General features: G+C 45.2%; 1 protein-coding gene and 1 pseudogene across 6 annotated transcripts in view; one reads left to right on the top strand and one right to left on the bottom strand.

The window, feature by feature from the left end:
- Positions 1-12,287, top strand: part of birc6 (baculoviral IAP repeat containing 6) — an 88,042-nt gene that overhangs the window by 14,209 nt on the left and 61,546 nt on the right. For 5 of the 6 annotated variants that reach the window (XM_028988228.1, XM_028988226.1, XM_028988227.1 and 2 more), the window contains exons 20-34: positions 10-107; positions 202-349; positions 580-713; positions 889-1,035; positions 1,146-1,333; positions 1,469-1,777; positions 1,864-1,963; positions 2,049-2,263; positions 2,361-2,569; positions 2,653-2,999; positions 3,389-3,608; positions 3,702-3,838; positions 3,916-4,056; positions 4,137-4,264; positions 4,404-4,535. In XM_028988228.1, coding sequence (XP_028844061.1) covers positions 10-107; positions 202-349; positions 580-713; positions 889-1,035; positions 1,146-1,333; positions 1,469-1,777; positions 1,864-1,963; positions 2,049-2,263; positions 2,361-2,569; positions 2,653-2,999; positions 3,389-3,608; positions 3,702-3,838; positions 3,916-4,056; positions 4,137-4,264; positions 4,404-4,535 — 2,653 coding nt within the window. The remainder of the gene's footprint in view (positions 1-9; positions 108-201; positions 350-579; positions 714-888; positions 1,036-1,145; positions 1,334-1,468; positions 1,778-1,863; positions 1,964-2,048; positions 2,264-2,360; positions 2,570-2,652; positions 3,000-3,388; positions 3,609-3,701; positions 3,839-3,915; positions 4,057-4,136; positions 4,265-4,403; positions 4,536-12,287) is intronic. The other variant, XM_028988224.1, reaches the window with a different exon arrangement.
- On the bottom strand, positions 6,491-10,615 carry LOC114795257 (uncharacterized; annotated as a pseudogene).

Genomic DNA, 12,287 nt, shown 5'->3' with positions numbered 1-12,287 from the left:
CTACTGCAGTAACGGCAAAGCAGATCCTGGCCTGCAAGGGTTTGGTATGGCTCTGTTAAAAGCTTTGCTGGAGAATATGCCTTACTTGCCTGCAGCAGCTACTGGTGGTATGTCTTTTGTTAAAAGTACATCCACACACAGTTGCCTCAAATATGTTAATCAGTACAGCATTTTTGCAGCCTTTTTGTTTTCACCTTTCAGGCTCTGTGTTCTGGTATTTTGTTCTGCTAAATTACGTGAAGGATGAGGATTTGGCAGGCTGCAGCACAGCCTGCGCGTCCCTGCTCACTGCCGTCTCCCGGCAGCTGCAGGACCGGCTCACGCCCTTGGAAGCCCTGTTGCAGACCAGGTATGCTTGGTTAAACTCCCCATGGCACTAATTTGAACTAATTTATTTCTTTTTTTTTTTTTTTTAAACAGCGTTAAGCTAGTACACTTGGTTAAAGCCGACTTCACATAGTACATGCTTTTCACTAAAGGAATAATCTGCATATGTGCACACATAAGGAATAAGGTGCTTAAGGAACCTTTTTTGGCCAATGTAGTTTAATTATATTATTGAATTTCCTTTCATTCTAGATATGGCCTGTACAGCTCTCCCTTTGATCCTGTGCTATTTGACCTGGAGGTGAGCGGCTCCTCGTGTAAGAATGCCTTCAACAGCGGCATCGGAGTCCAGTCTGATGAGATTGACCTGTCAGACATTCTCTCAGGTGAGGCATCCTCAGTACAGGGTCCTAACTGTTGATTGGAGTGGCCAAGTCCCCAGAACCCTCCACTCAGTTCCGATTTTGCTCAGCATGTCAGTGCCACCTGAGAACGAGGGCAAAAATGTCCAGTCAGCTACTGTTGAAATGAAAAACTGCATTTTTGTTTCTTCATGGATAGGGAATGGTAAGGCCAGCAGTTGTGCTGCGGCCGAGGGCAGTTTCACAGCTCTAACGGGGCTGCTGGAGGTGGAGCCACTGCACATTACTTGTGTCTCCACTAGTGACGGCACTAGGGTGGAGAGGGATGATGCAAGCATGTTTACTGGTAAATATCAACTTTTCTTACCTCTGTTACAAATGCTCATCTGAACCTCCATTATTACAGTTAATGAACTGTCATTTCGGGAGGTATAACTAGTGTCCATTGTTTTTCAGTCAGCACCTTTGGGGTGACGCCCACTGTTGGTGGGTTGTCTGCAGGCACGGTGGGAGAGGCGTCCACAGCCTTGAGCTCGGCTGCACAGGTGGCCCTGCAGTCGCTGTCCCACGCCATGGTGTCTGCAGAGCAGCAGCTGCAAGTCCTGCAGGAGAAACAGCAGCAGCTTCTAAAGCTACAGCAGCAGGTCTGATATACATTCACATGGTCTGAGTTCTGCAGATTGTCTTTTACCATAATTATATATATAATAATAATAATAATAATAATAATAATAATAATAATAATAAAAATTTCTGTACCTGTATTTTATGTGCAACAGAAAGCCAAACTGGAGGCCAAGCTGCACCAGACCACCTCAGCAGCTGCAGCCTCCGGCGTCGGCCCCATCCACAACTCTGTGCCTTCCAACTCTTCTCCAGCTCCTGGCTTTTTCATCCACCCTTCAGACGTCATCCCGCCCACCCCTAAAACCACTCCCCTCTTCATGACCCCACCTCTGACTCCACCCAATGAGGCAGTCTCTGCTGCAATCAGTGTAGAGCTGGCACAGCTTTTCCCCGGATCCATTATCGACCCTCCACCTGTCAATCTTGCAGCACACAACAATAACATGCAGAAAGCCAAGCCGGTCCGTTTATTCATACTTTCTATATAATTTGTATAATAGGTTCAGCATACCTCCAGTGTTAATCTAACTTTTTTTTTCTTCTGCAGAGCCCGATGGGCAGTGGTTTGGCATTGGCCATCTCTCAGGCCTCTCATTTCCTGCAGCCCCCTCCACAGCAGTCCATCATCATAGAGCGCATGCACTCAGGTAACCGAAAACATCTTATTAACAATGTCCAAATATTTAATGACTATGTATTGCTTGCTTTAATATTCCCATATTCGGTTTGCAGGTGCCCGAAGGTTTGTGACACTTGATTTTGGTCGGCCAATCTTGCTGACGGACGCCCTGATCCCCACCTGTGCGGACCTGGCCTCTCTGTCCATCGACATCTGGACTCTTGGGGAGGAGGTGGATGGCCGACGGCTGGTGGTGGCCACAGATATAAGCACACACTCCCTCATACTGCATGATCTGCTGCCTCCGCCTGTCTGCAGATTCATGAAGGTCTGGCTTGTTCTCGTTCGGTAATGAGGCGGGGGTGACGTTTTTTCATTCTTCATCTTTTACTCTTTTACTTTCACTGAATTTTGTTTTCCTCCAGATCACTGTGATCGGTCGTTATGGCAGCACTAACGCCAGAGCAAAGATACCGTTGGGCTTCTATTATGGCCATACCTACATTCTGCCCTGGGAAAGTGAGCTGAAGCTGATGCACGATCCGCTGAGAGGGGAGGGTGAGGCGGCCAGCCAGCCTGATGTAGACCAGCACTTGGCCATGATGGTGGCTCTACAGGAGGATATCCAGTGCAGGTTAGAACATGAGGAACAAACTAAAAATCGTCCCAGATTAGCATTAGTACTAATTAGCCAGTGCTTTTTTTTTTTTCCTGCAGGTACAACCTGGCCTGCCACAGGCTGGAGACATTGCTGCAGAGCATTGACCTGCCGCCACTTAACAGTGCCAACAATGCACAGTACTTCCTGCGCAAACCTGACAAGGCGGTGGAGGAGGACTCGCGCGTCTTCTCTGCGTACCAGGACTGCATCCAGCTACAACTTCAGCTCAATCTGGCCCACCATGCTGTGCAGAGACTCCGGGTTTCGCTGGGTGCTGGCCGCAAGGTGCTGCCGGACACCTACAACCCACGGGACTTGATCCAGAACTCCTCCACCGAGCAGCTCCGCACCATAATCCGCTACCTGCTGGACACGCTACTCAGCCTGTTGCACTCGTCCAATGGTTGGTGCATAGAGTCTGTCATTCCACGACCTGTCTGTATGAGTCAAGTTTGTAGAAATTTTTCAGTAAAAACAAATTCCCAAACATAAGTACATCTCACCTACTTTGTGCAATGGATCCTTGTAGTTAAAGTGGGATGCAAATCAAGCCTTCTGGGATGGTGGGCCAGACTACGAGGAGTGGTAGTGGTCTAGTGGGTTAGACATTCGCTTATGAACCAGAAGACCCAGGTTCTCCGAGAGAAACAACTAACATGCCTTTTATTATGTCCACATTCTTCCTCCTGTGGTTCGTGCTCAGAGTTGCTCCAGTCGTGCTATGATTGTCAAATTTCTGCCCATCATTCATTCAGAGTTTGCATTGTCTGTTTTGCGTCTCTCCTCTCTCAGGTCACTCGGTGCCCTCTGTGCTTCAAAGTACTTTCCATGCCCAGGCATGTGAGGAACTCTTCAAGCACCTGTGCATCAGCGGGACTCCCAAGATCCGTCTGCATGCAGGCCTGCTGCTGGTTCAGCTGTGTGGAGGGGAGCGCTGGTGGGGACAGTTCCTCTCCAATGTGCTCCAAGAGCTATACAACTCCGAGCAGCTCCTCATCTTTCCCCAGGATAGGTAGTCACCGCACGTGCTTACGTCATTTATGATGTATTTGCACATCATGGCGTCGCAGGTGTGCTTTTAACCACCCTTTTTTGTGCCATTCAGGGTGTTCATGCTACTGTCCTGTATTGGCCAAAGGTCTCTGAGTAACAGTGGTGTTCTGGAGGGTCTCCTTAACCTTCTGGACTCTCTGCTGTCTCCACTACAGCAGCCCTCTGTGCCGCTGCAGCGGAGGACTGAAGGTGGGCATCATCTTGGAAATTAATTAATTATTTTTTTCTTTTTACTCAACCAGACCGCTCCTCACTGTGTGTAACAGGTGTGCTGGACATCCCCATGATCAGTTGGGTGGTCATGCTGGTATCTCGGCTGCTGGACTATGTGGCCAGCGTGGAGGACGAGGCCACTGCTGCCGCTAAGAAGCCTCTTGGAGGGAAAGACCGAGAAAGGCCCTTCACAAGTCAGTCCGAGCCTCAGTCTTAATGCTGAATGCTGCAAGTTCTTTTCAACTAACATTTCGCCTTTGTTGCTATTCTGAAGGCAACCCATGGAGCTTCATTAACAATAGCCTTCAGTCTCAAAATTTGAATCGATCAACCAAAGGCAACAGCAGCTTAGACCGCCTGTACTCCCGCAAAATCCGCAAGCAACTGGTACACCACAAACAGGTAAATGTATCTTATGCAACCCTTCAAATCAAGACCATGTGGAACTTGGCTGAAATTGGTCATTCCTCACTTCATTTGGAATGGTAACAGCCGTGGCGATCTGCAGAGCTCTATATTAATCAAGGCCTTTTTATTGCAGCAGTTAAATTTATTGAAAGCAAAACAAAAAGCTTTGGTGGAGCAAATTGAAAAGGAAAAAATCCAGAGCAACAAAGGCTCATCATACAAACTTCTGGTGGAGCAGGCCAAGCTGAAGCAAGCCACATCCAAGGTGAGCGAAGATGTCTGCAACGCTGCCCTGCACAAGAGTGTTATCTCTTGGCCGATCACTTCGCTCTCGTTGTAATGTTCTCATCAATATCTTCTCCCAAGGAACAAGGCAGTTAACCAAGTTCAGCATTAATACATAAGCAAACTTAATGTCTTGCATAAAAAAACATTACTGAGTGGCAGAAGAAGATGCCAGAATAAATTTTTTTCTACAGTTCACTTGTCACTCCCAATGGATACATGACGTTCTTTATTTTATGCTGCTGGGGAGGATTAAACACTTCTCTTTGTGGCACTGCCGCTTTTTTCTAGAATTTGGGAGACACTCTTAGAGCATGTTGAGTCTCTCCAGCTGGGGTCAGAGGTAGACTAGCGGGTAAGGAAACAGACCCGTAATCAAAAGGTTGCTGGTTCAATTCCCCAGGCACCATTGAGCAAGGCACTGTCCACACACACCGCTCACCAAGGGTGATTGTTAAATACAGAGGACACATTTTATTGTGTCACTGTGTGCTGTGCTGCAGGGTTTCACAATGACAGTCACTTCACTTTCAACTTTCAACAGCTGAATGTTGCCCCCAACCTTTAAATTCTAGTTCCCCCCTCTCCTTTTTTGGGTTATTTTTTGTGGGTGGGATTGGGAAATGGGTCCATTTTAAGTAAAGTGAAGTGATTGTCACATGTGATACACAGCAGCACAGCACACGGTGCACCTAGTGAAATTTGTCCTCTGCATTTAACCCATTACCCTGAGTGAGCAGTGGGCAGCCATTACAGAGCAGTGTGTGGGGACGGTGCTTTGCTCAGTGGCACCACATTGGCACCTTGGCAGATCGGGATTCGAACCGGCAACTTTCTGATTTACAGGGCCGCTTCCTGAACTGCTAGGCCACCACTGCCCCAATTTTGTATTGTTACCTTTGTTTATGTGTATTCTTTATTGTTTTAGAAATTTCATAAATGGGACAAAAAACCTCTACAGGCACCTGTCTTACTCCATCTCAACAGTATCAAAACAAAAGTCATCGTCAAAATGACTCCCATTTAGTAAATTTCCCATTTATGGGACTGTAAAACCCGCCTGTCAGCCCAATAACGGAACTTGATACGACGGTGAAGGGTTTAACGTGTATGACGTTTTTTGACGCAAAATAAAATAACGAATCTACAAAACTAATTTATTTATCAACCGGATAAATAGTCTTAGATCTGTATAATCTGACTCCAATATAACTACCAAGACTATTCACTTTAGATGGGTAGTTGGAATGAAGAGGACAATAGGGACTGAATAATTTATAAAGTCAGGGAGAACTAAAGACTCTGCAAATTTGCATTGACTTAACGAATCTTGATCAGCAAAACAGTGGCCAGTTAATAGATCAAGTATAATTAATAAAATAACTTTCTACCATGCGGATTTGCACCGACTGACAGGCTGATCACACCAGGGGTAGGAGAAAAGGAACTCTCTACGGTTCACATAAAATACCTACTTACGTGCTATAGGATCAAGAAGTTCTTTAAACATACATAAATCTGGCGTGTTGCCATACGATCAGAAAGTTCCCCCTATGACCAACAACTTTAGTTGACAGAATATTCTATAACAAGACTGGAGATTAAGGATATCAATAGTTACATTTATTATGATACATAATCTTCACAGTTCTACAGATATAGTAAATGCAGTTCCTTAATTGTCCAAAACAAAATAGAATGATAGAATGAAAATCAATCCAACATACCCAACAGATGTTACACACAGCGCTGGATTAAAGAACAGGTAGCAGAGCTCTTAAAACCATCGCATGTGTGGGAGAACCTGAATGCAGTAACTCCTAGAACGGCATGTCACCTTCCCTTTTGTATCCTCGATCTGGGTCACTTTGGGGGGGTCACTATACGACCCCCTCAAGTGTTGGAGATCTTTGATGTTGTTTATGATTTGGTTTTAGTAATAACATATTTGTTGTATCTTATATCTGTTTAATTTATGTGACAGGGGACATTGAGCCAATGAAAATCAATCTAAACACGCATGTATTGTCATGATACCTCCATATATATATTGTACTCAAGTTAAACACTCAAGGAACCTTTCTGCTTCCCCCAGAGGTGAGAGGGGCTTTCCCGCCATCCTCAGGATGATGAATCTGTGGGAGAGATCTCATCCACCCGTTCTCGTGACCATTTGGTAATAATTGTCCGTGGGGGTCAATCTTTGATCTTGTGACCATTTGGTAGAGAATAGTCTGTGGGATCGATTACGTTTCCTGGTTCTCGTGGTTTTTCTGAGGTGTCAGGATGTCCCCTGCTGGGACAGGCCTGGTCCTGCCGGGAACCTTACAATTCCCCCCTTGACCCCGTGGGGCAATTGAAGCATAGTCCACAAGGGGTCACCGTGGTGGTCTGGCAGGGTTAGCGTCTCTTCTCAGGGTCTTTGAGATGTAGGTAGCTGTAGGGGGTTAAGAATAAAGGCTGCCCTGGTTGTTGAGTGTAGGGTCCTGAGTACACTGTGAAAGTAACAGCACTGTACCAGTGAGAAGGTGAAAATTAATGCACTGCTGATGACACATCCACGAAACACCCAGTCCCACCATGTGTAGGCATCCTTTGCCGAACGAGTGGAGGAGCTTGACAAGATTCTGGTCGTCTTCTTGGCCATGTTGACTTCCACCTGTGCCTGATTGAGGTGGTATTCAGTTTCCTGAATTGTCTGTTGCACCAAGTTCATTGTCTCTGCCAGGGCGTGGATTCCTTGCTCGTAGAATGTGTCATCCCACCAGGGTGACACATCAACCTCCAGTGCTGTTCTGCCAAGAATGTTTAGCTGTCCCATGGAGAAATCCTCAGATATCTCAAGGCAGAAGGTGTGGTTGGTAGGACACGTTAGACCTCCATATGAGAAGGAAGTCATTTCGCTGACGACACACCATTGCGTGTGAGATACTTGGACAGCATCTGAGTAACCATGTAATGACTGTACACTGATGAGTCTAGTATAATGGCTGCAAAGTGTTACAAACACAAATTACATAACTGGATGTCTCATGACAACACGTGCGTGTGGTAAATAAGATCTCGGTTCCTTTGGATGTCATGTACCCCATGAGTTGGTCCCATTTTATCACCTGGTCTTTGACTACGGTGCCAATTGAACGAATGGTGGTCGAATTTGGATATACTTGGTCAGGATGTATCAAAGGGAAGGTAACAAAAAATCCTATGCATCCAATACATTCTTTTCCAGTATATAGCATAAGTGTAGACAACAGTTCAGAATAATTAATAATCTTCATTTTGTCAGATGTAAACCACCTATGCAAATCTAGGATGTTGATTAAATCATTTAAGGCATGTCTGGGAGTTTTTCGGAGTCGAAGGTCCAATATTTCTTGTCTGGCTGTTGTGAATAAATCTTGGGCATATGTTCTGCATGCCAAGTCACGTTCAATTGTTTTAGTTTGATTAAAAAGTGAGCGGCTAATGGTCAAAAGTGTTTGGGCCTCTGATTTAACTGCTTTAATTATGTTTTCGTTGCTATTCGTGATGTGTTGGAATCCTGTAGCGATTTGGTTTGTCAGCCATGCAAGATACTGAGATTGTCCAGTGATTTTGTATGTATTTTTAATGGAGTTCACTGAGCCAAAAAGACCAGTGACTTCACTGAATAGATCCCGTTTGTTTCGTGTGGGTGGTGTTTGAACAGCCAATCTACTTTTGTAATCAGAAACTAGATCATCGATACGTGTCTGCAACCATGTGTAGGTTTTATCATCGTCATCACAATGAGTTACATATGCAGATAAGATGTTAGATATGTTGTAACTGACATGTGTCATGACAAGATTTACATCATGTAGTAGTGTCTTATTAATATTCCCTCTGATGAGTCCGCCTGGAGGGATGGGATGTAACTTGGGACATTGTGAGGGTTTGCGATAGCCACAAGTGGTGAGAGTTATGCAATAATTTGATGTCCATGAGCAATTTTGAGGGTTAGTAAATGTATTGAGGTTGGATTTGCATTTTCCTACACAGTAGGTTCCTTCTCTCCGACTGGTCCAAACAAAAGCTCTCGGTCTATTGTCTTCAGTTGTAGGGGAAGTTAAGTTAAATAGCAGTTCTGTATACCCTATGTGTGTGTGGTTGTGTGGTTCTGTGTGTCTGCATCGATACGATGCAGGTTCAAGATCCTTGATGTTATAGCATTTTTTTGGATCTCGTCCATTATTATCTTGGTGGTGCATTATGTGCATACTACCGATATTTGAGTCTGCTATTGCCTTAAGCCTATACCAGGCAGTTGTATTTCGAAATTGTGTGGGATTATTAAGTGTGTGTCCTATTATTCTGGATGTCGGGAGATGGGTGGATCCTGTCTTACAACATATTTTGCGTGTGCAATTTGGTTCCGGTGCTACACCGGGGGGCCATGAAACTGATACCCTAGGTAAAATTGTGATGTGAGGTGTGTCTGACCCCTTAAAAAGTTTCCATACCCATCTCCCACAGTCTAAGTTGTGTATGAGCTGGACTCGCTGTCCTAGCTTGATGCATGTGGATTCAGAAACCTTCCGCGTATCCGGGGTCCATGGGATGGCAGTGGTTTTCCTGAAGAGGAGATAGAAAGGATTATGTTCCCGTTTGCCCTCTGAATCGTTTGCACTGGGTCATATGGTACCACTTTAACTTCCTTCGGATACTGATGGCCACACAGCTGTTACACACAGCTTTAATCTCGTAAGGACCATGCCACCTAGGAGCAAAAACGTTTTGTTTTACAAAAACGCGTACCATGATTAAATCCCCTTCTGCAAATGTGACTTCAGAGGTAGGATTAAACTGAGCATCATTGGTCAGATCAGATTGTTGTTGTTTCAATGTTGCATGAGAATGTAGCACTTTTAAACGTTCCTGCAACTGGAGCAAAACAGTCTGTTGTTTTGAGACCACAAGATGTGCCAGTTCTGTTGGGGAGATTGTTGGGTCAATGGGAAGTTTCATGACTCGGCCTGTCATCAGTTCAAATGGGCTGATGCCAGTGGCTTTAGATGGTGATGCCCGTAGTACGCTTAAAACTGTGGGCAGTGCATCGGTCCACTTGTTATTTTTCTGTATGATTTGTTTTGTTATGCTTTCCTTGATGGTGCGATTTACTCGTTCCACCATCCCAGAGCTTTGTGGTCGGTATGGTATATGAAATTTCTGTTTTATGCATAACATCTTGCATAGGTCTTTCATTACCTGTCCAGTGAAATGGGTTCCTTGGTCAGATTCAATTTGAATAGGTGTTCCCCAGAGTGGGATGATTTGGTTCGCAAACACTCGTGCCACAGTATTTGCTGAATTATTGCGAGTAGGAATTGCTTCAACCCACTTTGAGAATTTATCGATGATTATGAGACAATATCGGTATCCCCCCTTGGCACTTGGGAGCGGACCAATGAAGTCTACTTGGAGAGATTCCCAGGGTCCCTTTGGTTGGGCAGGTCTACGGAGGTTAGTGCGACCTGTTTTTCCTTGATTTACTGCTGCACACACCAGACATGAATCACACCAGCTCATGACATCGGATGTCATCTGTGTCCACCAAAAATACCTATTAATAAGTTGTACCGTTTTTTCTGCAGATGTGTGGGCATATTCATGGTACATCTTGATAATGGGTTTTTGAAGGGCCTCAGGAACAACATATTTTTGTTCTCTAAGGATGATTCCATCCTGGATGGCGACTAGTTGGTCCTGCTGTAAGTGTGACATAAGTTCTCCATCGGAAGTCCATAGATCTTTCTGATATTGTTTTAAATCAATGGGTTGAACCTGGATCACGCTTACAGCAGGAGCGTCTGTCATGTCTCTGTGCCACTCATCGCCAGTCTTTGCTGCAGTTTTGGCTAGTTTGTCGGCAATATTGTTGTTTTGTTCATGTATGTCAGGGTTTTTTGTTATGTGTGCACGTACTTTGATGACAGATATGGAATGTGCACGGGTATTAATTAATTTCCAAATCATCTGTATAGTTTGGGCATGTTTGATTGGAGTGCCTGCAGAGGTGAGGAAGTTGCGGAGCTGCCATTGGGTCATGTAATCATGTACTGTACCAAAAGCGTATCGACTGTCTGTGTATATGCATAATGGCTCAGGGTGTGCTTTCAGTGCTTCAAGTAGAGCTATGAGCTCTGCCTCCTGTGCGGACATGTTGGGTGGCAATTTGAATAATGATTTCTGGGTCGTGTTTATGTTGGGGCATTGAGGGGTCCAGATCGCACAGCCAGTGTAAAATTTTCCATCTTCCCCAAAACGGGAGCCGTCAATGTATACTCGTGTCTGGTTTGAAAGTTCGCGGTCTCGTACCGGACTTTCTATTTCCGGATCCAGCTCACATGTGTGCGGCTGACCCTCAATGTCCCCAAGTAAATGTGGTAGTATGCGCTGATGTGTCGTTGTGATGTCACGTGATTGAATGTCTGCCAGCCATCGTGCCATCCTCTGTGAGGATACGCCTTTAATTCGACCTTGTAGCAGCATCTGTACAGGTGTGTGCAATGTGTGAAAGACAATCGGTTGGAATCCTACAATAGGTTCTGTGATTGCTAGCATCCAATGCATTGCCAAAACATGCTGTGTACACGAATCAAATCCTTGTTCGACTGGGGACTTTTTCCTACTGTAGTATGCTACTGGCAGTAATGAACCTCCGTGCTCCTGAGCTAAAACACCACAAACAACATTGTCATGTATATCGGCCTGTATGTGGAATGACTTTGACGGGTCGGGCAGCTTTAACGCTGGGGCTGAGCATAAACGTTGTTTTAAATCGGTAAAGGCTTGTTCGTGTTCCTCTGTCCAGTTTAAAACATCATTTGGTTTTTTGTTTCCTTTGAGTAAGGTGTATAGAGACCTGGCTGTTCCTGCAAAATTAGGGATGAATTCTCGTAAATAGTTGGCGGTGCCCAGAACTTTCTGAAGTGCATTCAATGTGTGTGGACGAGGCAGTTCAGCAATGCATTTTCGCCTATTCTCAGTTAATGAGCGGTGATTTTGTGTTAAAGTGTATCCGAGATATTGAACCTTTTTTTGTGCGATTTGTGCCTTATCTTTGTTTAGTTTAAATCCAGCATCTCCTAATGTCTGAATTACGCAGTCGAGTTGTTGCAGATGCTCATCAATGGACCCCCCTGTGGCAATTAAAATGTCATCCACGTAGTGGATCACATTGCCTGTATCCAAGAAGGGTTTGAGGACATCGGCCACAGCTCGGTGAAAGATCGCAGGGCTGTTGTGGAGACCCTGGGGCATGCGCGTCCAAGTGTATTGGATATGTTTTACCGTGAAGGCCAATTTCCACTGGTCCTCCGGTTTAACCCGGAGTGACCAAAATCCATTTTTAATGTCTAGTACCGTGAACCAACATGCTTCAGCAGGTATTTGGGAAAGGAGTGTGGATGGGTTCGCTACGATTGGTGTCACCTTGGGTAATACTTTATTTAGCCGTTGGTAGTCAATGCATAGTCGCCACTTCCCATTTGGTTTCGGTACGGGTAGACACGGAGAATTAGTGGTAGAACTGCATCGACGAATGATTCCTCTCACCTCAAGTTCTTGTACAATTTCGTGCACTGCAGCTTCCGCTTCCGGTTTAATGCGGTACTGTTTCTGGGGTGGAGGTGGGTTGCCCTTAATGGCTACCTCAAAATTCACATTTCCGCAATCATGCTCATGAGTGGCCCATATGTTGCTGTGTTTC

This window comes from Denticeps clupeoides, chromosome 8, assembly GCF_900700375.1.
Source record: "Denticeps clupeoides chromosome 8, fDenClu1.1, whole genome shotgun sequence".
Lineage (NCBI taxonomy): Eukaryota > Metazoa > Chordata > Actinopteri > Clupeiformes > Denticipitidae > Denticeps > Denticeps clupeoides.
The sequence above is the reverse complement of the archived record's forward strand: the minus strand, read 5'-3'. Positions and strand labels throughout refer to the sequence as shown.